General features: G+C 45.9%; 1 protein-coding gene across 4 annotated transcripts in view; it reads left to right on the forward strand.

Moving 5' to 3' along the window:
* Positions 1-3,081: 3,081 nt before the first annotated feature.
* KPNA3 (karyopherin subunit alpha 3) overlaps positions 3,082-27,386 on the forward strand; it is a 70,619-nt gene continuing 46,314 nt past the window's right edge. Inside the window, exon 1 of one of the 4 annotated variants that reach the window (XM_053283804.1) lies at positions 3,082-3,187. Coding sequence is in view for 2 of the 4 variants with exons in the window: in XM_053283802.1 (XP_053139777.1) it covers positions 15,557-15,649 (93 nt within the window). In the remaining 2 variants the exon portion in view is untranslated. Of the gene's footprint in view, positions 3,188-15,497; positions 15,650-22,960; positions 23,109-27,386 lie in introns of those variants that run through there. The other 3 variants (XM_053283802.1, XM_053283803.1, XM_053283805.1) reach the window with 3 other exon arrangements.

The raw sequence follows: 27,386 nt of genomic DNA on the forward strand, positions 1-27,386 counted from the left end.
ACCTTTTACAACCATCAATAGCTGCTGATAGCTCTATGCCTCATGAATTTATCTAATTTATTTTTAAATCTATCTAAATCAGCCCCATCACACCCTGTGGCTTAATTCTATGTGTTGTGTGAAATAGTATGCTTCTTTGCCCATCCTGAAGAGTAGTGTTGCCAAAGTGTCTGAAAAAAGCAGATTCCTTCCCATGATATCTGCTGGGAATTAGAACAAGCACTATTCCAGCAAAGCCATACGAATCATTTTCAGCAAGCCATCCTTTCATCAAAGGCCTCTGGCAGCTTTCAAAATCAGGCTGGCATCATGCTTGTGGCAGCGGTGTTTTTAGAGGAGCACAAGCGACGCAAAAAAGCTAGAGACAGAAGCAACACAATGAATGGGTGACATAGGAGACTGCCCTTGTGTCAGCACAAATATCTTGAACCAACAGACTTGCGCAGAGGGAGGTGAAGGTAAATAGCGACACGCCCACCCTCGCTTAGAGGCAACTGCTAGCTTGGCCTGAGCACCCCAATAAAGGGTGTGTTTGTGCAGCCCGGAGAAAGACACTACTTCTGCTCTTGGAGGGGCTGCCTCCACTTGAGAGGTCAGACCAGAGACTCAAGTTTTGGGTGGTATAGAAATATATTAAATATAAATAATATATTTAGGCCAAGCCAGCAGTTGCCTAACCCTAACCAGCTCCTCTAAAAATGCCTCTGCTCTCCACAAGTGTGATGCCAACCCAATTTTGAATGCTGCCGGAGTTCAGCTGCGCAAAGCAGTAAGCCTCTGCACTGCTACTTGTCCTGCAGAGGGAAACTTAAAGATACCTAAGTATCTTTTGTTTAGAAGACTAAAATAATGGTCTACACCTACAAAGATGATAATTGTTCAGACAATCGTTTTCCCTGATGACACTCTATGGATGCGAAAACTGGACTTTGAAGAAGCAAGATAGAAAATGTATTGACGCTTTTGAGCTTTGGTGCTGGAGAAGACTTTTGAGGATACCATGGACAGCCAGGAAGACAAACAAATGGATCCTAGAACAAATCAATCCAGAATTTTCACTTGAGGCACAAATGACCAGGCTCAAACTATCACACTTCGGAAACATTATGTGAAAACCCAGCTTCCTTGAGAAGTCCATAATGCTTGAAGGAAAGAGAAGAGGACGACCAGCAGCAAGGTGGATGGACTCGGACAGCAATGAATGCACCACTGAGAGACCTAAAAGGCCAAGTCGAAGACAGATCATCATGGAGAAAATCTGGTCCCTAAAGGTTGACAGCACTTCAATCAATCAATCAATCAATCGGGTACCTGTAGCTTTTTCCTCAAAGGATTTATAGCATCTTTAAGGATGCGATTATAAACAGGAATTTTGTAGTGGAAGATTAAAATCCTTCCTTCATTGCCAGAGTCCTGATCCAATTCCTCCTCCCTCACAGATTTCTCTTGGTTTTCTTAATAAATACATAAATAAATAAATAATAGAGGAAATCCTAAATTATATTTAATGGAGCCCTGTTTTAACCCGGACTGGGCCATACCCTCAAAACCCAGCTGTATGCACAAAACACTGGCAGATGCTTAAGAATAGACAAAGGCCCAGTTGGGGATTCTTCAGGTCATGGTTGAGTTCATGGTAGAGACTACAGCTCATTAACAGAGCACATGACAGACATGCAGATGATTTGGCACCTCCAGCTAAAAGGAGCTCATGTAGCAGGTCTAGCAAAGACTTTGCTATTGCCAGTCTGAGATGGTCTGATTCAGTATAAGGGAGCTTCATTGTTTGGTATGTGCCTCAGCCATACCAAATGAGAATGACCTGTGTTTCTTCATTCTATTACTGTGTGAATTGCCATATACTTTAATGAGAAAGGTATAAATAAAAAATGAGTACATACTCTGATATTTTAAAAACACTTTTTAAAAATTTAAGCTAGGCTATTCCAAACTGCTCTGGTTGCTTCCGGTTCAACTTGAGGTTGATAAAACTATAATACTGGGCAGCTTTCAGTTCAAAATCCTTGCTCTCAAGTGTCTTCAACAAAACAAGTGATTTTTTTTTCCCCATCCAGTTTGACATTTGAGGCCATTCTGGGCTACTATTTCTTGCTGTGAAGGCACTGATAAATGTGTAATAGTGAAAAGACTGCATTTCCATTGGAAAGCATGGACTCGAGTCGGACAGATAAGACAGTGGCAGCCAGTGATGTCAGTTCCAAGGGGGGCAGTGATGGTGATGGTGGTAGGGAAATACCTTCAAACAGTGAACACTGGCACGGCTCAATTGGCCTCCACAGATGTATGATGGCCATTTGAGTGGTCAGTCCAAGGTATTTTCTAAATATTGTAACCTATGAAGCATATCCTCCTGCTGCTGCAATGCTAATATCTCCAGAGAAGATGCTTCACTTTCTGCATTATAAACCACAAGAGGAAGGAACAGTAAAAAAACAACACTAAAATGATTATTTCTGCCAAAGGGCACTGTGTAAGCAACATTTATGGGTTGTTTTTTTTTACTATTTTACATTTTTATATTCTTGAAGTGAATTCTATTTTTCTGCTGGAATACCATAGTTTTCCTTTTTTTGGTTTTTTAATTTCTAGAGAGGTCTGTTTAATTGATTACTGGTCTGCACTGTGCCCTCTAAGGTGTGCGCACACTCACAAGTTTTTGGATGTCCGCTCAGTTCAATTTAGATCCCGCTCAGGTTGACTCAGGAAGGCCGCATTCCGAATGCTTGGCTGCACACACACACACTGCCTTCATACTGCTGCCCAGAACAAAATGTTTTCCGCACAGAGATGAAAACAATTAGAGGGGCCACCATAGGCGGAACTGGGGGGGGCAGGCAGGGCACGTGCCCTAGGCGTCACTGAGGGGGGGCGCCATGACAGTACCTGCCACCCCCACCCCATTGCCCACCTGCCCAGCCCCAGGGCCCCTCAGCCACTTGCCTTTAGCTCCGGCCTAGGATCGGTGCAGCCTGCAAACTGCAGAGCTCTTCTCTCCCTGCCTCTCAGCTGATCGGCGGGTGGGCGGGGCTTCCAGAGAGGCCTCCCAGTAGGCCTCCCTGAAGCCTGAACTCGGCAGGCCCCAGCAAGCCAGGAAGGAGGCTGGCAGAGCTCCCTGCAGCAGACCCTCCCTGCAGCAGACCAGACCATCCAGCACAGCTTTTGCAAGGTAGGCTGTGAATTCCTTTTTGTGGTTACCCCCGTATATAGGGATCTGCTTGCCATAGGGCTTTGATATGAGTGGTGGGGCGAGACTGAGAAGTCTCTGAATATTTAATTTAAAACAGACTGAAAAATGTGCTGGCTTTAAAAACAAAAACTATCTAAGGCCTATAAGTGGCTTGTTTCATGTCAGAAAATTACAAAGACTTCTGGAACAAATATTTATTCATTCATTCATTCTTTCTTTCATTCATTTATAAATGCACTTATGTTCAAGTTGTTTTGCAACCCAGAAGGTCTGAGTGAGAACTGTGAAGCATGTGTTGTGCTTTTATTTTTCTTGTGTGTGAACTGCTCTCCAATAACTTGCAGGGACTTCAGGGTAAATCTGGCCAACATGTGAATGCAGCACCTCCATTCCAGAGGAGATGTGTGTTAAAGCGCTTTAAAAGCCTCATGTGAAAAACCTCCTGGAATCAAACTTTACTGAATTTGTTCAGAATTCTGAGAAAACAAACATAGGCTCACCCTGCATGGTTGAAAGTCTCCTTTGCTAATCTGCAGCGAGGAGGCCATTTTAATAATTAGCGTTGCTAGTGTGTTCTAGGCATTAAAAGTAGCACAAATATATAGTACTCAATGTATATCACTATATACTGTGAAGTGTGCATGTGTGTATTCAGTGAAATGTATTTCCAGGCAGCATACTTATTTTGAAATATCAGACTTAAATCCTTGGGGGCCTGGGATGTGTGGAGGTCCTGGACTTTGAGGGGCTGGGGGCCCATTTTGAAATCTCATCTTGGCCCATTCCAACCTTGCTATGCCCCTGGCGGTCACTACACATTAGGGATGGGCCCGGACCGGTCCGGACCTTGGTGGTTCGGTTCGGGTGTGGAGGTAGCTTTAAGAGTGGCAGGAGGGTTTACTTACCCCTCCCGCCACTTTCCCGCTCTGGCGCCGTAATCTTCAAAGTAATTGGGGCGGCAGGAGGAGGTATCCTGCCACCCCAATTACTTTGAAGATTACGGCGCCAGAGCGGGAAAGCGACGGGAGGGGTAAGTAAACCCTCCCGCCGCTCTTAAAGCTACCCCCCCCAGTGCCGGACCGCAATGTGGCGGTTCCGTGCACACCCCTACTACACATGGGTTTCTGCACAACACCTGCACAGAAGAAACTTCCATGTAGAAAATGTGTCTCTTGTAAATTGACCCTGAATTTTCCATCCATGACTGGGATATTTGAGAGTTAGAGTCAATAATAAAAGAACAGCACACTGCTTGTGACAGGAAGGGGCAAATTACAATGATTTCTTAGTCTGGCAGGGGCTGGTTTTGGCCCTGGCAGAACTTGGCTGTCTGCTCCTGTTGCAAATGCCTCTGTCTAGTGTGGCAAACTAATGTATCCTCCTCCCTCTTGGTGTCAAAGTAAGCACTGGTGTGGTGAATGCACATATACCCCATCATGAACTAACAGTCATCATAAGACAAAGGCTGGCAGGAATCATTCACTGGTTTATAGACACCACCACCCCACCACACACACACCTTCTTCTGCCCCTATTTTGCTAGTGGCTATTTGGGCAGGTGATCCTCTAGCCTAGGACAAAGTCATGTTTTTTAAAAAGAATGAGACAAGACAGAGAAAATGACACTTGGAATCCTCGCATAACTCCTGACTGTTGTTCTAAGTCTTTTACATAAATGGCTCATGTTTTCAGGTTTTGATCAACAACCATGCCTAGATGGTACAGTGTTTCTTTTAACAAGGATTTCCAGATATTGTTGACTGCAAGTCCCATCATTCCTGTTTGGACAGGGGCACAATTTCAGTGCTTGCCCTAGGCGCTATTTTCCCTAGTTACGCCTCTGGGGGCCACTGCTGGTCTGTATTGCTGTTCAGAACTGTATAGATGGGTTTCCCCTCAAAACCTCTTCCAGAGGTTTTGTGCTAGTTTTGTGCATTTTGTTCCAGAAACAGAAAGTCACCACCTCTGTGAAGTGGAGGCTGGTGGTCAATGGGGCTGGGAGGCATAGTTGGAGCCAGGGGAGCAATAAGTGGAGATAATGGTAGGCAGAGCTAAGAGCCTAGCAGTTTGACACTCCTGGGTTGGTGCTGCAGTTTGAAACATATTTCATTTTGAATGTGCACGTAGGCTTTACAATAAAATACAATTAGGTAACTAAGACTTATCCATGCCATTCCATCTCTTATGGGGTAGCTTATATTGCCTTCAGAAGAAAATTCTATAGGTAGTAGCTGTTGTTGCGGTTTCTTCCCAGAATTTTTTAAAGGAAGTTTGGTGTCCATTAGTATACTACTTGCCAATCCCAAAAGGGTACAGTTCACTACTTCACTTTGTTTGTTGTTGTTGTTGTTTTGGGGTGTGTGTGCAAGGTACAGTGGTCTGGTGCTCAATGCCCTGCATTTCATTAGCATGGCAGATTTATAGTGCTAAGACCACTGTCAGGTCCTTGTTCCCAAGAGCTTTTAATGCCTCTGAGTGTCTGTGCCCTACATACTGGTGCCATATGTGGACATACTTCTAGCAAGGGGACTGAGTTGCTGCTTTAGCTTCTGCACCTATTTTAATGTTGTGTTGAACATTAACACAACAGAGAACAATTTGTTATGGGGCAGCTAGCAAATAAAGTTTATCACCTCTACTGGGAAACATGTGCAGGTTGTCATTTGCAGCTCCCTTGGCTAGGACTTCTGCTTGCTTCTGAATCATGCACACCTTTCTGTGGAAGTGCTCAGAGAGGCCATTGCTGAACTCTGAACTCATTTATTTACACTCAATGACCAAATAACCATTGCTGATTAGAAGCTTCATTGAGAGTAGACTCCCTTCTAGGTGCGGCATGTAGAACGTCTTTTACAAGGATCTTATGTCTGCACCTGGAGGTCATGGTGCAATTCAGGAAACCTTATCTGATTCCTGCTATGGTTATGACTTTCACATTTATAAGGAAAACTTTGTATTTTGTGCTGTACCTCTCACCAATGGTCACATGGTTGATATATCCCTAAGTCAATGCACCAGCCTGATGGACTATCTCTCAGCAATTTTTAAGAAGTAGTAATCATTCCACTCTATTCTGTGCTGGGCAGAACTCTTGTGATCAGTTCTGTGACTCAAGGTTTAAGGACGTTTATAAATGAGTATGAGTCTAGAACAGGACAATAATCATTATGAGGAGTCTGGAAACCAAGTCCTATGAGGAACAGTTGAAGGAGCTGAGTATATTTAGTTTGGAGAAGAGAAGACTAAAGTGAGATATGACAGCAGTCTTCAAGTATTGGAGCAGTTTGTGCATAGAAGAAATATTCTCTATTGCTCCGGAGGGCAAGACTGGAACCAATGAGCTAAAACATGGAAGCAGATTCAGGCTAGACATTAGGAATTGTCAGGCTTACAATTTCAGGCTAAAGATTTGTTAGAAATAACTAACACACTAAGGCCTGAGGCATTACAATCAGCTAGAAGTAGAATAAAAATGTAGTTCTGTTCTATATTATAGTTAACACACAGTTATATTCTGGTAACATTTCCAGCAGTGCCCATTCCCATGGACAAGATCTAGCATCTTCTAGAAAGTGTGGCTAGAATTGCAGCTTACAGTCAGAAAACATCTCCCCATCTGGTGTGGTTTAAAATAGCTTGTTTCTCCCATCCAGTGTGGTGTAGTGGTTAGAGTGCTGGACTAGGACCGGGGAGTCCCGAGTTCAAATCCCCATTCAGCCATGAAACTAGCTGGGTGACTCTGGGCCAGTCACTTCTCTCTTGGCCTAACCTACTTCACAGGATTCTTGTGAAAGAGAAACTCAAATACACCGCTCTGGGCTCCTTGGAGGAAGAGCGGGATATAAATGTAATAATAATAATAATGCCACTGCATGGTCAATATTTGCACAATATAAGTGGAAAATCAGACATCACCAAGACCTGGCAATGGCTTAAGAATGGCAATTTGAAGAAAGAAACTGAGGGTTTAATACTGGCTGCACAAGAACAGGCACTAAGAACAAATGAAATAAGAGCAAAAGTCGAAAAATCCACAACAAACAGCAAGTGCCTCCTTTGTAAAGAAGCAGATGAAACCGTGGACCACCTCATCAGCTGTTGTAAAAAGATCGCACAGACTGACTGCAAACAAGGCATGACAAGATAGCAGGGATTATACACTGGAACATCTGCAAAAAATACAAGCTACCTGTAGCCAAAAATTAGTGGGACCATAAAATTGAAAATGTTGAAGAAAATGAAGATGTAAAAATATTATGGGACTTCCAACTACAAACAGACAAACATCTGCCACACAATACACCAGATATAACTGTAGACGAGAAGAAAGAAAAACAAGTTAAAATAATCGACATAGCAATAGCAGGGGATAGCAGAATAGAAGAAAAAGAAATAGAAAAAATCACGAAATACAAAGATCTACAAATTGAAATTGAAAGGCTGTGGCAGAAAAAGACCAAAATAATCCCAGTGGTAATTGGCGCCCTGGGTGCAGTTCCAAAAGACCTTGAAGAGCACTTCAACACCATAGGGGCCACAGAAATCACCATCAGCCAATTACAAAAAGCAACTTTACTGGGAACAGCCTATATTCTGCGACGATATCTATAACAATAACAGCAACAACATTGACAATAAAATTCAGCCACCTCAGGTCCTTGGGAAGGACTCGATGTCTGGATAAAACAAACCAGTCAATAACACCTGTCTGACTGTGTAAATAAATAATAATATTGCAGCAGATCATCTCACCATGCTCCAGTATAAGTCCCTTGCCATGCTGGGACTTACCAGTAAGTAACTTCCACCCAATCCTCGGTGAAAGATAAAGCCTTCACTATCTTTCATCAGGAGGTTGCTGCTGTTAGTTTCCTAACAGCACCCTAGAGGAATTCCAAATTCTAGCAGTCTCCTGTAGAAGTGTGCATGGAACGGGTTTTGTGTTCCATTCTGAGCTTAGAATGGAATGCAAAACAGCCTGAATGTTCCGACCGAAACACTGGGGCAACCTGGTGTTTTGATGGACCAAGCCTGTTCCATCTGGAACGTTCTGAGTGTTCTGGCTTTTAAAAAAACAATTTTTAAAAATAGCACTTTGGTGTGGTGAGAGGTACCTTTAACATCAAATTCATCCAAACTCTTACCAGCGGTACCGCCATCACTGCAAGCTGCCGTGGTGCTCCGGCTGGCATCCCGCACAACCACGTCTCCGGAGCTCACCTGGCCTCCATGCATGCATGTGTATGGAATGCAAGGGGTTTCAAGTTGAATAATTTTAATATATTCCTCCAGACAAGAGAGAAACTGTCATCTCTAATGGCAGTGGTAGTAATGGTGGCAGGCCAGTTTCAATGGGGGTGGGTGGGTTTGGATCATCCACTCTCCCCACTATTTTTATAGCTGCCAGCAACAGCATGCATTCCTACTTGCATTCCAGAATATACAGTAAGGGGGCACACCCAAACAACTCTAATTGTGGGTGCAAACATGCTCTCTGAGCACAATAATAATATAAATAATACAGTAGTAATATTTTTTTTAAATTACGTATGCTTACATACTGCTTTGAGGAGATGGTTCCCTATCCCAAAGTGATTCAAAGGAAATGCAATTGGAGACACAGGGAATCAACAGCCACAGGGAAGGATATTTATGCTGGGCTGAATAGGGGCAGTTGCCATCTCACTGCTAAATACAAAAGCACTACTAGTTTTATAAGGTGCCTCTTTGCCCCATCAACAGGGGCATATTTGATTTAGGTGCTCAACCAGATGAAGAATATCAGGATACCTGATCCTTGCAGTATGCACAAACATGGCAGGATCCTGGCTTCAGTTGGGTCATTGAATGAAATTGGCAATACGTTCAGGACACACAAAAGAGAATATTTTTCACACAATGTATGAAGTTCACTGTGACATGATGTGATGACTTAAATAGCTTTAAAAAGTGATTAGACAAATTCACGGAGAATAACTCTATTGGTGGCTACTAACCATGATATCTGAATGGGACCTCCAGTTCATACATCTGAAGATCAGTTGCTTGGAGACAAGCAGCAGGGTTGTTCCTCTGCATGTGGGTTTCCTGGAAGTATTTTATTTTATTTTATTTTACACATTTCTATACCGCCCAAAACATATGTCTCTGGGTGGTTCACAACGAATAAAAACAGCATTAAAACATTAGTTAAAAACAAAAACAAGAAATGTAAAACACAATAATTTAAAATTTAAAAAAAAACAATGCTTTAAAACATTTTTTTAAAAGTATCTGGCTGGCCTCTGTTAAAAATAGGATGCTGGATTAAATGGGCTGTTGATCTGATCCAGCAGGGCCCTTTTTATGTTCTTATGTCTTTAATTAATTTCTTTTTAAAAAAATAATAATTTATTGCAATTAGTCCTTTTATTACAAGTTTCTCAACTCTTTCCCTCTCATAGTCACCAGCATTGTTTAGACAGGCACTCTGATTACTCATTGCTCTCTAAAACTGCAGCAATCCCACTTTTGCTCATTAAAAAAGAAAAAGGCAGAACTTCTGCGTTGGGGTAAGGAAACACATAGCAGGATATGGTCACGGCAGGGCAAGCAATACAATGCCGAAAGGTGGGAAATCACCAACCATGAAGTGGCCCTATGGACCACTCTTGTTGCCAGTTGCATCAACAGCACTTTGCCCATTCCCAGTGGCCAGGCTGGTGCTTAAACTGCGTTAATAGTGGGGGAAATGGCAAACCAGGTCTTCAATAAGTTTAGAAAAAAACACTGAAAATACTGGAATGTTACAGATTGGCAGTGATGTCATCAAGGCTTTTCATAACAACTGAGTGAACAAATGATATTGATTTCAGAGAAAATGGTAGTGTGGAAGCAACCTTAGCCTCTGAAGACAGGTTTTCCTAGAAGCAGGCTCTTTTTTTAACATTGTGCATGTTATAAAGCTTGCACCCTGTATTTAGTGCAGCAGTTTCTTCCTGTGCTGGATGGAGTCCTGAATATGGGTTAAGACAAGGTGCCAGGACCTGCAACAAAACTAGCATATGAAGCCTAGGCACTCAGACATCTGTTTTCAAGGAGTAGCAAATACAAAATAACTGAAATTAGCAGTGACCTGAACACTTTATCCTTGGGGATGTGCATGAAAAGTTTCCAGCAGGATTTATTCCTTTGACTGAACAAAAAAGCAGAAAGCCCAGTCAACGTAGAGTGAATCTTTCTTAGCTCAAGTCCAAAATTTTCATTCAAGAGCTTGCATGGTTTTCCTTGACTGAATGTGGAAAAGTCAGAATTCTACATGCAAAAGCTATTAATAATTTAAAATAAGACAAAGTGATGTCATTTGGTTAGCCTTAATCAGTGACTGAGTATACGGAATTCAATTTGCACAGTTAAAACACAAACAGCTTTTTGTTAGTTGGGAACCCTCTCCTTTTGTTGCTAAAAAGGAACCATAAGCACTTTTTAAATCCCAGAGATCTCGGTGTGAGAGATTTAAGCATGTGTCTTGTTGAAACCAGTGAGATTTGAAAGTGCTATGTTCTGTCTGGATTCCGCTCAAACAGTTATCGTTAATGTTGCATGCAGAGGGAACCTTAGATTTTAAAGCATTTTATTAAAAATGTTCATTCAATTCATATCCATTAAAAGTGACCACAATCTAACAGAGTTAAACTCATTTATGTTCATAATAGCCTTAAGGATGTGGCTTGATGTCTTTGTGGCTAGTATATTGTATCTATATTTCCTCGGAAAACATATTTTGGCTGGCTGACTTTCTATCTATTCAAATCACAATCCAGATCCAATAATACAATAATTGAGGACAAAAGACATAACAAATAAATATATATTTAAGCTATATTATAGACTAGCTTAACCCGTACTGTGGGCTAGTACTTGATTGCTCCCCTCACCCGCTGCCATAGCCACTTCACCTTAGCGATTTCTCCACCCTCACCTGAGCCACGGTCCTGCTCCTCCTCCTCCATGTTGTTGGTACCAATTGATTGTCCAAGCCACACCCCCTAACCCCAGAGGGCCCCCCATCTTCACCTGAGCACTGCTCCTGCTCCTCCCCGTAGGAGCAGCAGCGGTTGATTGAGCCCTTCCTTGCTGCCATGGCCGCTTGTTCCCCTCAGGCCACTGACAGCCCTGGGCCCATCCCTCGCCCGCCTGCCTGCCTCTGCCAATGGCCTGGGTAGCTTCAAGAAGAAGTAGCGGTTGACTGGGCCCTTCCTTGCTGCCACCGCCATGGCCACTTGTTCCCCTCAGGCTGCTGACAGGCCCGGGTCTATCCCTCGCCCTTCCTTCTCTCTTCCTCTCCCTTCTTTTTCCTCTCCTTCCTCCCCTCTGTCTTTCTCCTCCTCCCTTCTGTCTCTCTCTCCCTTCCTGAGTTAACATATCTTGTTTCCTCATCTAATTCAAACAACGGCAGCCTCCTTCACCTGAAGAGGCTCTTTCTTCCCTCACGACCCCTCTCTTCGCAGACCCCTGCCCACTATCCCCTCCCTCTCCCTCTATATATCTTCTATATAATTATTTCACTAAGCCGACCAGAAATGTGTGGGGATGTGGGGACACGTGAGGATGTTTGGCAGGTGGAAATCCGGTGGCGGAGGCAGGCCCAGGCCTGGTTGCTGGGACTGGGGGAAAGGAAGTGGGGGAGCGGGGAGAACGGGTGGCGGGGAGGCGGTGGTGAGGAGGGGGAGGCGGCGGCAGTGGTGGTGAGGAGAGGTGGCTGGGCAGAGGAAGCAGCGGTGGCAGGTCCAGGCTGGCCGTGGTGAGGCAGTGGCTGGGCTGCCAGGAAGAGGCGGCGGAGGCCTGGCGGGGGTGAAAGGAGGCGGGCAGCGGAGCCATGCCTAAGAGGAGGCGGGCAGTGCAGCCACGCCTGAGAGGAGCCTGGCCGGCTGCAGTGAGGAAGTGGTGGTGGCGGGGTGTCCGGGCCGGCTGTGGTGAGGTGGTGGCTGGGCCGCCAGGAAGAGGAGGAGGGCGGCGGAGGCCTGGCAGGGGAGAGAGGAGGCAGGCAGCAGAGCTGCACCCAAGAGGAGCCCAACTGGCCGCGGTGAGGAAGTGGCAGCAGCAGGTACAGGCCGGCCATGGTGAGGTGGTGGCTGGGCTGCCAGGAAGAGGCGGAGGGCAGTGGAGGCCCGGTGGGGGTGAGAGGAGGCGGGTAGCAGAGGAGCCCGGGCGCCTGAGAGGAGCCCGGGTGGGCACCGGAGCCGCACTGCGCCCAGCCTGCGGGGAAGGAAAGTGTGTTAGTGGAGCAGACGTGGGCAGAAGGTTGGAGGGAGGACACGAGAGAATGGGGTAGAAAGTGGGAGGAAGGGGGAATAGGCTTATAGATGCTCTGTGCGGGGTCAGCTGGTATATATATAGTTCTCTCCTCTACAATCAAGCACATCTTCCAAACAAAAACTGTTGCATTCCAACTGACCTTAACCACACAGGCCCTTCCTCCCTATCTGCATATGGAATCCCAACTGCCCAATCACCATGGTGCTCCTGCTCTGTTACCTCTGTGTGGGCAGGGCTTGCCATGTAGGTCCTTAGCTTTTTATATATAGACTAGTATTTTGAAGCCCGTTATGATAATGGGCGCTAGCCTTTTCCTCTCCCCTTTATTGGTTTTTTTTAAAAAAAATACTGCCGCCGCCGTTGCTGCCGAAGTCCCACCCTCCCTCCCTCCCAACTTCCGAGACCACCTTACCCCGGCCCGTGTCAGTTGAGCAAAGTAAGTCCTTAATTGAAGAGGGAGAGAGGAGCTCGTAAGCAGTGTTCCTCTCTGAGCAAAGGCTCTGCCCGAACTGGCGCTTTAGGCGGAAAGGACGCAAGAGGCGTCCTTTCCGCCCAAAGCGCCAGTTCGGGAAGAGGCTTTGCAGAGGGAGGAGCACTGCTTGCGAGCATCTCTCTCCCTCTTCAATTGAGGTCTTTCTTTGCTCAACTGACACGGGCCGGGGTAAGGTGGTCTCGGAAGTTGGGAGGGAGGGAGGGTGGGACTTTGGCGGCAACGGCGGCGGCAGCATTTTCACTTTAAGTTTTCTTCGGCCTCCGCTCGGCCCCCGGTCCTGGCCTCCGTCTCCCTGGGCCGGTCTGGACCCCCGCCGCCATTCCCCCTCCTGCCACCCACCGCGGCTCCGGCCGGGCCGGCCACCCACAGCTCCGCGCGGGCCCGCCACCTACCGCCACCGCCCGCGGCTCCGGCCGGGCCCGCCACCCACCGCCGCCCGCGGCTCCGGCCGGGCCCACCGCTGCCCGGGCCCTCTGCCTTGTCGCCACAGCATGTCCTCTGGCCAAGGCGGTGGCAGCCAGTGTCCCCCGCCGCCACTCACCCGGCTTCTTCAGGGCGGCCGCTTCTGGCCGCCCAAGATGGCCACCGGGTGCCGGTGGTCGTGTCTCCCTTGCTCTGTTCTGGGCATGCGCTCCGCGCATGCCCAGATCAGGCCAGGGAGGCACGGGCACACACTTGGTGTCCGTCCACGGATGGACACCAAGGGGTTTATTATAGAGGATATATTATAAAGTCTTAAAGAAATAGTAAAAGTGATGGATTATGTGAGGTGAAAATGCTAAAAAACATACTAACATTAGTAAACAACTAATCAAAAAGAATTATGTAGTCCATAATAAATTTTTAAACAACTAATTAAAAAAGAAGACTATGTAGTCCATCATAGATACTGAAATAACAGTGACCTGGTGAAAAGCTGTTTCAGACTACAATACTTTAAGTAACCATGTTTGAGTTCATACTATCTCCCATGAATATCAACCAAATCTTCATAGTAACTCCAAAGCCTTGTTGGAAAAAACCCTTGAAGATATGAAATAAATCCTCTTCATAAGGAACTTCAAATCTTCTCTTATGATACGACACTTCCAAATTCTATAACTCTGAGAGACTTCATAGCTGTGTGGGGCAGGATTTGAACTCATGTTTCCAATTCTAATCAACTCCCCTCTGTTTACTTGTTTAATTCAAGGTTTCCCAATATTTGAAATGAGAGTATCCCTTCTGTCACAAACCTTCAGCTCAGGTACTCCACATAAATTTTCTGTGTGTATCTACACACACATACATACACACGAGACAGTGTTATGGTTATGAGATGGGCTAATATAGTCACGGGTTTACATCCAGCATAAGGTACTCATGAGTACTTCCACTATAGTTCAGACAAGTAAACTTGACCCATTAATTTCAATAAAACTGCAATAAGTAACTTGGTTTGGATGTAAGCCAGTGACTGGGGCAGCCTGCCATATATAAAGGTTATTCACACATGGAATGCAGATACAGCAGCACTTCCTGTCTGTACCCTACATTTGAGGGCTCGTACAGCCACCTAATGGCATAGTGGGGAAATGACTCGATTAGCAAGAGGTTGCTGGTTCGAATCCCCGCTGCTATGTGTCTCAGGCAATGGGAAACACCTATATTGTGCAGCAGCGATATAGGAAGATGCTGAAAGGCATCATCTCATACTGCATGGGAGGAGGCAATGGTAAACCCCTCCTGTATCCCACCAAGAACCACCACACAGGGCTCTGTGGGCCCCAACTCGATGGCACAACTTTAACTTTACCCAAGTTCACTTTCAAAATGAATGCAGGTAAAGTCACTCAAACAAAAACGTGTAAGAGTATACAGATATCTGTACACATATATAACAATGTCTGAATGGGGCTATTGTCTGGTTCCAGATGGAAGTGAGGCCGCGCGCCCATGCGCGCGTCCGAGGGCGGCCGGGGAAGGAGAATCCCGCGGGGCGGCCACTCCCCCTGGGGGAGAGGAGAGGCCCCGCCCCGCAAGCCAGTCCCCGGCCGGCACCGACCTCCACGTCGCGGCCCTTATTTTTAAAGCTCTCGAAGCGGTGATTCTCCAGGCCGGTGGTGGCAACGGCGTTGTCAGCCACGGCAGCGGCTCCGGGCTGGGGGCGGCGTGTGCGCGAGGGGGCGGGGAGGAGCAGAGGGGCGCTCAGGGACGACAACATGCGCGAGGGAAGGGCTGAGAATGGCGCCTGCGCGCCCGTCCCTCATGACAAGGAAATGAACTGGTTGTTAGGGGCATAGCTACAGAGAAGGAAAAGGTTAGAGTGACGATCGTCTGGAGACGAGATTTCCGGGTTCATTTGACGCCGTTGTTTCTCTCTTCCACAGGGCGGGAAGGGAGTGTATCCTCGCTCAGCTCTGTATCTAGGCCCCTAACATGTTCATTTCCCTGTCACGAGGGAAGGGCGCGCAGGCGCCTTTGTCAGCCCTTCCCTCGCGCATGTCGTCACTGAGCGTCCCTCTCCTCCTCCCCCCTTCGCGCGCACGCTGTCGCAGCCCCAGCCCGGAGCCGCTGCCATGGCTGACAACGCCGCTGCCGCCGCCGCCGCCGCCGCCGGCCTGGAGAATCACCGCTTCAAGAGCTTTAAAAATAAGGGCCGCGACGTGGAGGTCGGTGCCGGCCGGGGATGGGCTTGGGGGCGGGGCTTCTCTTCTCCCCCAGGGGGAGTGGCCGCCCCGCCGGGATTCTCCTTCCCCGGCCGCCCTCAGACGCGCGCGCGCGCTCGGGGCCTCCCTTCCATATGCTGCTGGTTGCTGCTGCCGGGGCCGGGGCCTGACCCTCACCCTCTCCCTCTTTCTCCGGCACCCCGTCCGGGCTGGCGCCCTGAGCCCCTCCCTGGGCGGGCGGGCGGGCGGGCAGTGGGGCGATTCTGAGCTCTTTGTGCTTCTGCCCCTTTCTCCGGTGGAGGCATCCATTCTCCGGCTGGTGGTGGAGCTCGCTTCGCGCAGTGCCATTGAGAACACACAATGGCAACCCCAATAATATTCTGGGAGGCAGGCCGTGAAGTGAAATGTGGAGCTCGGGAGATCATCATAATCCTCTTTGTCCTCTATTATTGGTGCCTGGTGTTGAACCGACTCCCACCGTCTCTATGTTCTTTTAATGGTGCGATTTTGCAAGCAGGGCTGTAATGTCTCTCGCTCTCTGCTTTTACCTTTGTCTCTATAGCGCTGCTGCTTCCTGACAGCCAGTTTTAATCTCCACGGAACTCGCCTTACGCCTGTCCGTTCCCCCGCCACCCCCCTCTGTTCTTAAACTGTAAATCAATGTACACGGCTTTGTTTTGTTTGCCAGTTCCCTCCCTGATACACTTTCCTTTTCTGTAACGGAAATATAGGTTAACTCGGGGGCTGCACAACTTTGGCCCGCCTGTAGATGTTGGACTACAACTCCCATCTACCCTGACTGTGGGCCACTGTTGCTGGGGATGATGGGGGTTGTAGTCCAAAACCAGCTGGAGGGCCAAAATTGTGCAGCCCTGAGTTACCCCATAGAGGTTTCCTCTGCAGATATTACTGGATCTTTAAAAAAAACAATAAAAACCAAGCAACTGTATGGGTGAATAGCCATTAGTGCCTGGAGGTGGCCAATGCCTAACTACAATATGTGAGAATGAACAGCCGTGGACAGGTATTTCTGTAGGAGTCTAGTTTCCAGTATGCAGAATTGAAACCAGACAATAGCCCAATTCAGATATTGTTATTTATTTGTGCACATCTCTGTATAGTCTTATGCATTTTTGTTTGTGACTGTACCTGCATCATTTTGAAAGTCAACTTGGGTACAAGCCCTCAAATGTATGGTACAAACAGGAAGTGTACTACCTTTTGTATGTATGGCATATTAAATGTGCTGTTTTAGTACAATTACGCTTTCCAATCAAAGCAGGCCAAGTCTAGGATAATACATGCTCTTTTGCTTGTATTCCTATTGTTTGTTATGTTCTTATAGGGTAGAAGAGCTTTAGATTGATTTATTTTAATTATTAATTTATAGATAGTGGTGTTAAAATATATCTGCAGTCATATGAATGCTTGTTCAGAAGCAGCTCCCACTGTGTTAACCGAACCATAGAACTTTAGAGTTGGAAGGAACCTTTTAAATCTTCTAGACAAACTCTTTGCTCAGATTAGGAAAACTGCAACAACATCCCTGACAGATAATCATTGAGCCTCTGTTTGAAAACTTTAGCAAAGGAGAACTGACTTTGGCCGTTATATGAGCTGTTCCCTTGTCAAACAGCTCCTTACAGTTAGGGAATTCCTCCTAGCCTGAGTCTGCTTCCTTTTAATTTCAACCCATTGGTCCTACCATCAAGAGCAACTTTTCTTCCCCTGTGTGACAGCCCTTCAGATATTTGAAGACCCTCATAATCTCCCCTTAGTCTTTTCTTCTCCAGGCTAAACATACCCAGCTCCTTCAACTGTTCCTCATAGGACTTGGCTTCCTCTGTTGCCTTCCTCTGAACTGTTGCAGCTTAGCAATGTCCTCCTTAAAATGCAGGGCCCAGAGTTGGTCATGGTATCCCAAGTGATGTCCGCCCAGTGCGGAATAGAGTGGAATGGTTACTTATCATGATCAGCACACTATACTTCTGTTAATGCCATCAAATATTTTATTAGTGTTTTCTAAGCAGCTGCATCACACTGCTGGGTCCCTATTCCAGTAGTTGTCCACTAGGACCCCCAAGTCTTTTTCACATGTACTGCTGCCAAGCCAGGTCTCCCATCCAAATACTTCTGATTTTTCTTGGCTGAATGCAGTACTCTGTGTTTATGTCTGTTGAATTTTTTGAGTTTTGTCCCAGTATTTGAGCCTGCCCAGTATCAAGGTGACCAGTCTGAAGCCTCCCAGATCCTCTCCCCCCCCCCTTTTCAAAGATGGGGACAGCATTTTTGTCTCTGGTCTTCTGGCACCTTGCCTGTTCTCCATGGGTACTCGACAATGACAGACAGTGGTGCTGAGATCACATCTGCAAGTTCCTTTAGTACCTTGGGATATAATTCATCTGGTGCTGGAAACAAGTGTCTAGGTAGTCTTTTACCATCTCTTGAGCCATGATCTCTCCTTGCTTTTAGTGTAATTGTTGATAGGTCGGGTTGTGTTTCTCCTCAGGGAGAAGACAGATATAAGCCACTTTGCCTTCTCTCTGTTGCTATTCCACTACAGGAATGTAGGAACATGGGAGGCTGCCCTATACCAAGTCAGACCTTTGGCCATCTAGCTTAGTATTGTCTACACAGACTGTCAGTGGCATCTCCAAGATTACAATCAGGAATCTCTCTTGGCTTCTTTAACCTTGCTTTTGTTTCAGATATATTTGGGGAAGCCATTTTTGTTCTTAGTATCCCTTGCAAGCCTTGGTTCATTTTGAGCTTCAGCCTTGTAGTCCATGAGCCAAATCTGGCTCTCTGGATGGTGTCATGTTGCCAAACCCAGAAGGAAAATAGGGGCATGGGTGAGCAGCATCTGTGGCAATGATATTTTGGCAGTGAAGTACTGTAATGAAACTTCAGCTTCTAGGTGCATGTGTACACATGTGACCATCCTGAGTAATTTGGTACTCTGAAAACTTGCCTGACTCCAGATATTTTTACATAAGTTAAATAGGACTGTCTTATGACAGATGAGTGGGAACACCCCATTGCTGACTTTCCTCCAGTGTGAATACTGGAGGAATATGTTTCCCTAGTGTGAATACATTCCCCACCTCAGCTTTTCAGCTAGCTATTTCTTAACCAATTACCATTTTTTAAAAATTGATAAAATTTGATAAATTTCAGGCTTTCCAAAACTGCTAAGTTTTCTTCAGAGCTTTTGGTGAAGACCTGTCAAAACTTTAAACTTAAAATCTTTCTATACATCCAGGTACATATGTTTCAGATTGTTTCTTTCTATGTGTGTATTGGCATTCCCCCCCAAATTCTGTAAGCCATGTGAAGCATGGCTTCTCTTTGTGGAAGCAATGCTGATTCTTACTTTGTATGGCTTGTTGATACTTATAGTTTTAATAATGCATGCTGCCAATTGGCTTGTGCCAGAAGTTAGCTGACAGGGCTAACTTCTTCTAGATATCTCCTGAATCCATTTTTAAATGTTGGTGTTCAGTTCTCCAGAAGGGAGTGTAATTTTTCTGATGTCACAGACATTTTTGTTGAATGATCATTGAGCTCTCAAACAATCTTTGTGTGAATGCCGTTCTGGTTTGATTGCTTGTTAACTGTTTTAATTTTTCAGTTCCAGAAATTCAGCCTTAGCTTTCTCTCTGGCACAGGCCTAGGTCACATAAGTCATTTTGAATTGCATGTGGAAGATCACATGACTGAACACTTCTGATTTAAAAAATCATTTGAATATAGAATACTAGCATGTTATGCAGGTGTCTGTGGAACCTACCTCCATTATAGGAGGAGGTTCTCAATGTGCAGTGATTTTTTAATGCAGTCCCACTAGCAACCTGCAGTCTGAATTGGAGGATTACTGCCTTATCTGATTTTGTGGGAACTAGGCTGTATTTCTTCAGATGTACTCCAGAAAAATAGCCATTCAGCCAGTTTGCCTTCAATTACTCTGCAGTTTTTCTCCTGTAGAATTCTTTGGATACTTTTGTTCCATTCATCATAGTTGTGTAGTTGATAGGGCCATAGTAGAAGTGACAATGTCGTAATGGTATGTTACTATGCAGATTTTCTATAATGGGGTGGGAAGTGGTTATTTGCAGGACACAGTCTGGGGTTGACAGGAGGGGGTGCTAAGGCCTGGTTCCTGAGGCCCACCAAGAGAAAAACAGCTTCAGCAAACTTGGAGAAGTGCACAGTAGCAAAATGTCCAACGGCACTATGTGCTCTTGTTGCACTTTAAGTGGTCTTCCCATTACACTTGATGGAAAATCAGCATGACTTGCTTTGTAATATGATGTGACACTGTAACATCTTCTCTGGTCTTTAGTTGTGGGTAACTTGTCACTTAAACTGAAGCACTGTTGTCTTCTGAACCTCAATTTAGAGTGCGTATTGCATACTATTATTATACTGTTTTTCAATGATATGTTCTCAAAGCAGTTTAAATAGAAAAAAAATAAGATGATGGTTCCCTGTTACCAGAGTAAATAAAATCAGGCAAGGTAGACACCAGCAGCAACCACTGGAGGGACAGTGTTGGGGCTGAATAGGCCCCAGCACAGGGGAGGCTCCTCACTAAGCGCAGAGTGGGCAGTGCCCCCCCCCCAGCTCCCACCTTCTTGTTAACTCACTGCCTGAGTTGTACTGCCCTTTCTGCCCTTCCCTGCAGTACTAGGCAGCATTGTGAGCATGTGTCAATCATAATTAACATATCAATGAGGCAGCAGCCAAAAGAAAGGCTTAGTTTTGTTTTCAGAAGTTGGGTGGGGCTCAGAATGGCCTGCCTACCAATGTGAAGCCTTCATTTTGATTGACAGCTCTAGCAGCCAATCAGAGAAGCCAGAGTGAGAGCCAAGGTGGATCTATTCTGTTTGAGCAAAGCAAACAGAGAAGAAATCGCCTTTTTGATTAGCAGTGCTTGGAGCAACAGCTCCATCTGGCACTGTGTCTAGTTACTAGTCTGCTAGTAAAATAAATAGAAAACAAAAATTGAACTTTTTCATTAGAATTAATGGATCATTTAATGTTTTAAATTATTTTAATTGTAAACTGCCCAGAGACACAAGTTTTGGGCAGCATAAAATATGTTAAATAAATAATAAATAAATTACATATTTCTCCAGTGGTGGTGGTGAGTCAGTTGTTGTTTGTTCCTCTAGTGTCCCCCCCACCCAAATGGATTTAACCTATGATACTACTTTAGTAATATGTACCAAACAGTTTCTCAAGGCTCAGGAAATGAGAAGCAAATACAACTGATCTAAAAATCATGCTTATTGGGCTTAATCGGAAATCAAATGCAGACAGTCATATCATAATATATCTATAAGGCATGGGCGGAACTACGATCAGGCAAGGGGAGACAGTTGTCTGGGGGCCCCACTGCTTTGAGGCCTCCCCCCGAGACATGTCACATGACTCCCCATTGCCTACCCACCCAGCCCCAAGGCCCCTCGCTCAGCCAGTCCCCCTTGCCCTATTTGCCCTCTCTCCTGCTTGCCCTCCTGGCCCGCAGTCTAATAGCCTGCAAGCTGCTAGAGCTCCTTCTTTCCCTGCCTCTCAGCAGATTGGCTTCCAGAGAGGCCTCCGTGAGGGCCTCCCTGAAACCTGAACTCGAGTGCCTGCAGGCAGCAAGGAAGGAAGGAGGCAGGCAGGCAGAGTGGCCAGCACTGGCTGCCCTTACCCACCACAGTTCTCTGAAGACCCTCTGCCCAGGCCAGCCAGCCCAACCTTTGCCAGGAATGGAGGTAGAATGTGAATTCCTTTTTGTGGTTACCCCCCCCCCCGCCATATATAGGGATCTGCTTGCTTGCTGTAGGGCTTTGATATGGTGGGGGGAGAGACTGAGAAGTCTCTGAGAATTTAATTTGAAACAAATTGGAAAATTTGCTGGCTTAAAAAAAAAACTATCTAAAAAGTCCTATAAGTGGCTTGTTTCATGGCAGAAAATTACAAAAACTTCTGGAACAAACAATATTATCTTCATTCATTCATTCATAAATGCACTTACATTCAAGTTGTTTTGCAACCCAGAAGGTCTGAGTGAGAACTGTGAAGCATGTGTTGTGCTTTTATTTTATTTTTCTTTAGAAATGCCAAGCTGGTTGGCCATGTCCAAAAACCTCACGCACACTATTTACACTGTATGTCATCAGTCAGTATGATTCTGTAATGATATGAAATGTTAAGGAGGCCCTGCACATGCTGATTTGCCCCCCCCCAGCCCCACACCCCACTAGGGATGACCCTGCTTCTGAGCACCTGCAGAGAGTGGTTTTTATCTCAGAGCAGTGAGAGACCACAACCAGCCCTAGTTCCACATTGGGGAGCAGGGAGAATGACTTTTAGGACAGAGGGCATAACTTCAGCAGCTCCTTAAGCCCTGGCATGTCTCATCTATCTTAAATTTTTACCAAGAAGAGGCAGATTCCTCATTCTCTCTCACACACACCCCTTTTTCTCCTGAGGAATGGTGCTAATTCTTGCTCTTTTCTCTGTTTCTCCCCCACCTGTCTTCTTTGCTTCAGTGGGACTTACTGGTCTCCTATAGGAAGCAAAATATGCTGGGAGTGCAAATTAGTTTGGTTTGGTTTGGTTTACATCCCTGAGCATGTGCAATCCTATATGCGCTTACCACGGAAGGATCACAGACAGTTGGATGCAATGGAGTTTATTTTTAAGTAGACATGCTTTCCTTGCTAGGAAGTCCTTTAGGTTTCAATGAAATGTACTTCCAGCTAGATGTGGTTAGATTTGCTGTCTGAGGCGGCAGTTCTCCACACACTTACCTGGGACTTTTACATACAGCAGGCTTTACTGCAAAATTGAAGTTGTCCCAAAGAACCAATGCAAAATAGTGGATTTTTTTTTTTTACTCTGGATATAAATCAGGCTACACTCTAACGAGCAGTGAAAGACCTGAATTGCGTGTTAACTGCTCCCCAATAACTCGCAGGGACTTCAGGGTAAATCTGGCCAACATGTGAATGCAGCACCTTCATTCCAGAAGAGATGTGTGTTAAAGGGTTTTAAAAGCCCCCCCCCCCCACCATGTGAAAAACCTCCTGGAATCAAACTTTACTGAATTTGTTCAGAATTCTGAGAAAACAAACATAGTTTCACACTGCATGGTTGAAAGTCTTCTTTTCTAATCTGCAGTGAGGGGCCTATTTTAATAATTAGTGTTTCTAGTGTGTTCTAGGCATTAAAAGTAGCACAAATATAAAGTATTCAATGTATCTATATTATTAATTCTCCAAGATGGCCATGCATGGGGACGTGGCAGAAAGGAGGCGATTGGCTGACAGAGGGGGAGAGAGTTCCAGAGCAGCAGGGAGTCTTGCGGAGCAGCTGGAAAGCAGTTTGACAGTTGGCTCAGCAGATGGTTGGCTGAGCAGCACTGTGAAATGGCAAGGAGAAGGGAGCTCGAAGGCTCTCTGGTGAGCGGGTGAGAGAGTTGCGGGGGGCGAGAGCGAGCGGGAGCGTTGCGGGGGGCGAGAGCGAGCGGGAGCGTTGCGGGGGGCGAGAGCGAGCGGGAGCGTTGCGGGGGGCGAGAGCGAGCGGGAGCGTTGCGGGGGGCGAGAGCGAGCGGGAGCGTTGCGGGGGGCGAGAGCAAGTGGGAGCGAGCGTGGCGCAGGGGCGGTGAGTGCATTGTGGGGGCGGCGAGAGTGTTGCGGGGGCGGCGCGGGGGCAGCGAGAGCGTTGCGGGGGCGGGGGGATCCCATAGGCTCAGTGCACGACTGCACAGATGTTCTGTGCAGGGTCAGCTAGTATAACTATATATTGTGAAGTTTGCATGTGTGTATTCAGTGAAATGTATTTCCAGGGAGCATACTTATTTTGAAATATCAGACTTAAATCCTTGGGGGCCTGGGGTTTGCGGAGGCCCTGGACTTTGAGGAGGGGGGCATTTTAAATTCTCGTCTCAGGGCCCAATCCAATCTTGCTACGCCCCTGCTATAAGGTCCTGTTAATTGCTTAAAATCATCATTAGGTCTGTCTAACTGGGACAGTGATGAGAATCTTCCGTTGCTTAAAAGGTGCTGCCTAAGATCCTGCACTTCCTAAGACCTGAGAGCGCTGCTGCCAGTCAGAATTGGCAGTACTGAAATGTATGGACTACTGGACTCCGCAGACAGCAGCTTTGCATGTTTAAAATATCCAGTTAAAAGATGGGAAAGGCCTATCCCTAAGGCCGTGGGGAGGGTTCATAGTTCACATTTTGCAGGCAGAAGGTTCCCAGGTTCAATGCCCAGTATCTATGGTTACAGGATCCCAGGTAACCAAAGTCCGAACAACCTCAGTTTGGAAAGCCACTTTTAGCTGAAGTTGACAATCCTGACCCTGATGGACCACTAGTCTGATTCACTCTCAGGGACAGTTTCCCATGCACTTCAATTTTCTCCTGAGCAGGATATGTCCACATGGTGATTTATTCCAAGTTGTAAGGGCATGCCCTCTCTCCTGCCTGTAAACTTCAGAGGCGTCTGGTGGGCCACTGTGTAAAACAGGATGCTGAACTAGAGAGGCCTTGGGCCTGATCCAGCAGGGCTGTTCTTATGTCCCCATTAAAAAATAAAATAAAATCTGTGTGCAGGATGAGTTCTGTTCTGGGCAGCACTATCAAGGCAGTGTGTGCTTTTCTTTTCTTTTTTAGGGAGGAAGGGTTTTAGCAAAGCCCCACTCGCAGTTCCACCTACCAGTGTTGATGCTGCCCACTTTGGCTCTGCCCTCCACTTGCCCTGCTTGGTGCCCACTCAGCCCCAGGAGTTACCAGCCGCCACTGCCACTTGTTTTCCCCTAGCGAAATATAAGGAAAATCACGACTTTGAAAATTGTCTTTTGACTCAGTTAGAATGTGTTTTAACCAAAAGGAACCATGCATTCCTATGCATGGGAGTGATACTGCAAAGGAGGATGAAATGGGTGAGACTTAATGATGTATTTTATTAAATAATATTCTAATTGGTTCACAGAAAATAAAAGTGAATTGTTAATAAAGTATTTACATCAATTGTTAATTAAATGTAAAGAAAAATGGAGAGACTATAATACATTTTAACCATAGAGTTCTTGAGGCTGAAATTCCTGGACCTGGATGAAAGTGCAGTTAATACTATTGGGGAAGTGAAAAGCCATAGAGCCAGGAAAATCCTAGAGTAGATAGCTTGAATGTTTGGGCAGGTCCACAGAAGAGAGTCCACTAGCTGCAAATTGGCGATTGGGACTAGACAGGGCACTTTCCAGATTGCACGCTACCACAGGGTCACAACGTATCCCTTAAGTGTCCTTGCATACTGCCTGTGTCTTGACAGCACAGTCCCTGCATTGTAAGCAAGGTGCGATTCACATTTCCGATGCCTCCTTTCATGTTTGATTGCTGCATTACACTCCTATAACGTTGCATCTGCGTTGCCAAAAAAAAAGAGAGAAAAGCTTTATTTGCCTGTTGTAGGAGGTAATGGATTTCAACTGCAGTTTTAAATTGGCACCACAAAACATCGCTGTTTCCACCACTTTTTGCGGTGTAAAGCTCGCTGTCTGGAAACCACCCAGGTGAGAGGGAACAGACAAAAGAAGGGACTTGAAAGGCTGTATGTTGAGAGGGGGGAAAGGATTACAGTGGCAAGTTAGGGTAGGTTGTTAAGATTAGGAAGGAGGGAGAGAGACATAGCAAACTCCTGGCTTGAGGGAAAGACTGACACAGAGAGAGGACAAGGTGGGGAGAAAGGACTCAACACAGCCTGTGTTATCTTTATTATACTAGGGCAGCAGGCTGGTGCTGAGGTTTGGCTTTGGTATGGCAAGAGATTGCATGAATGCAGTGAGAGAGAGGTGGGGGAGTGGGCGACAAAATGGCAAATGCGATTCAGTGAAAGCAAGTATTAAGTGATGCACATTGGGGCAAAAAACCCCAACTTCACAAATACGCTGATGGGATCTCGGCTATCAGTGACTGATCAGGATAGAGATTATGGGGTCCTGGTGGGCAGCTCGTTGAAAGTGTTGACTCAGTGTGCGTCAGCTGTGAAAAAGGCTAATTCCATACTAGGAATTATTAGGAAGGGGGTTGAAAATAAAAATGCTAATATTACAATGCCCCCCTACAAATCTATGGTGCAGCCACATCTGGAGTGCTGTGTACAGCTTTGGTCACCATATCTTAAGAAAGATGTTGTAGAATTGGAAAAGGTGCAGAAGAGGGCAACCAAAATGATGAGGGGCCTGGAGCACCTTCCTTATGAGGCTGGGCTACAGCATCTGGGCTCTTTACCTTGGAAAAGAGGCAACTAAGGGAAGATAAGATCGAGGTGTATAAAATTATGCATGGAGTGGAGAGGGTGGACAGGGAGAAATTTTTCTCCCTCTCTCACAATAGTAGAAAGGTCGGGAGATTTAGGACCGACAAGAGGAAGAGATTTAGGACCGACACAGCGCATAATTGACCTTTGGAATTCTTTGCCATGGGATGTGGTGATGGCCACCAGCTTGGATGGCTTTAAAAGGTGCTTAGGCAGATTCATGGAGCACAGATCTATCAATGGCTACTAGTCTGATGGTTGTGGGCCATCTCCAGCCTCAGAGGCACAATGCCTCTCAATACCAGTTGCAGGGGAATAACATCAAGAGAGAGGGCATGCACATATGTCTTGCCTGTGTGCTCCCCAGAGGCATCTGGTGGGCCACTGTGTGAAACAGGATGCTGGACTAGATGGGCCTTGTGCCTGATCCATCAGGGCTGTTCTTGTGTTCTTATATATAAGGAGAAGGCCTGGCAGCAGCGGAGCAGGAAATATGGCTGGAGCCACAATGTGTGGATCCCAATGGGAAGGTTACCTTTCCTTTGTCTGTGAAGAGGTCCTAGTAAGGGAGCAGAGCCAAGGCAAAAGGACAGGGAATGGGAGACCACCATTGTTTCTCACTGGGTGTCAGGAGTGGTTGAGCTCTAACTACCCTGAACTGGACAAAGAGATTTCTAAAACACTGATTGTCCTGCAAAAATAGATCTTCTGAGATGGAAAGGTTGAAAGAAGGTGTATTTGCTTTCTCCATTCCTTTCCAGAGTTCAGTTATTAGGGTCAGTCTCTTTTGGCAGGGATACTTGCTTTGTTTTGGAATTTTTTATTTATATAAAAGGTGTTTGGGTGTGTGTTCTTATTTGCTGCTAATATCTTGAGTTCCTATTTCCCCCCTTGAAGGGGGGCTGCTGGGACCTTTGATTAGGTTATTCAAGGGACAGTGGGAAAACCAGTTTTCACTGTCTATATCCATGGTCTTTAACTAGGCTTGAGGGGTTTTGAATCTCTTGTTTGTTTAATATTTACCTAATGATGAGAACATCCTGACTTGGAGCAGTATCCTTGACTGGAATTTTAGAAATACCTAAAGGAGGTAGTTTTTCCTTTACATTATTATGCATGCTGAGGTAGCTTCCTTGGAACTTCTGATCAGAGTGAATCATAGGTGGAACTTCTGATCAGAGTGAATCATAAGTCTTGTGTCCTGTGCATGCATGACAAAAACCTTTAACCCTTTTCTAGCAGCAAAAGAGGGTGGTGCTGTGTGAGTTTGTGTGTGTGTGCATGTTTCCACTAGCATTTCCTTCAAAAGCTATTTTTCTGGTTTCTGGGTTGCTGTTATACAACTGGAGTCTTCCCTTTGGCAGGGAAGCAGATAAAACTGGGGTATGTTAAAATGAGCGATCACTCCTAACAATATATCTAAC

Source organism: Hemicordylus capensis, chromosome 1 (assembly GCF_027244095.1).
Source record: "Hemicordylus capensis ecotype Gifberg chromosome 1, rHemCap1.1.pri, whole genome shotgun sequence".
In the NCBI taxonomy this organism is placed as follows: domain Eukaryota; kingdom Metazoa; phylum Chordata; class Lepidosauria; order Squamata; family Cordylidae; genus Hemicordylus; species Hemicordylus capensis.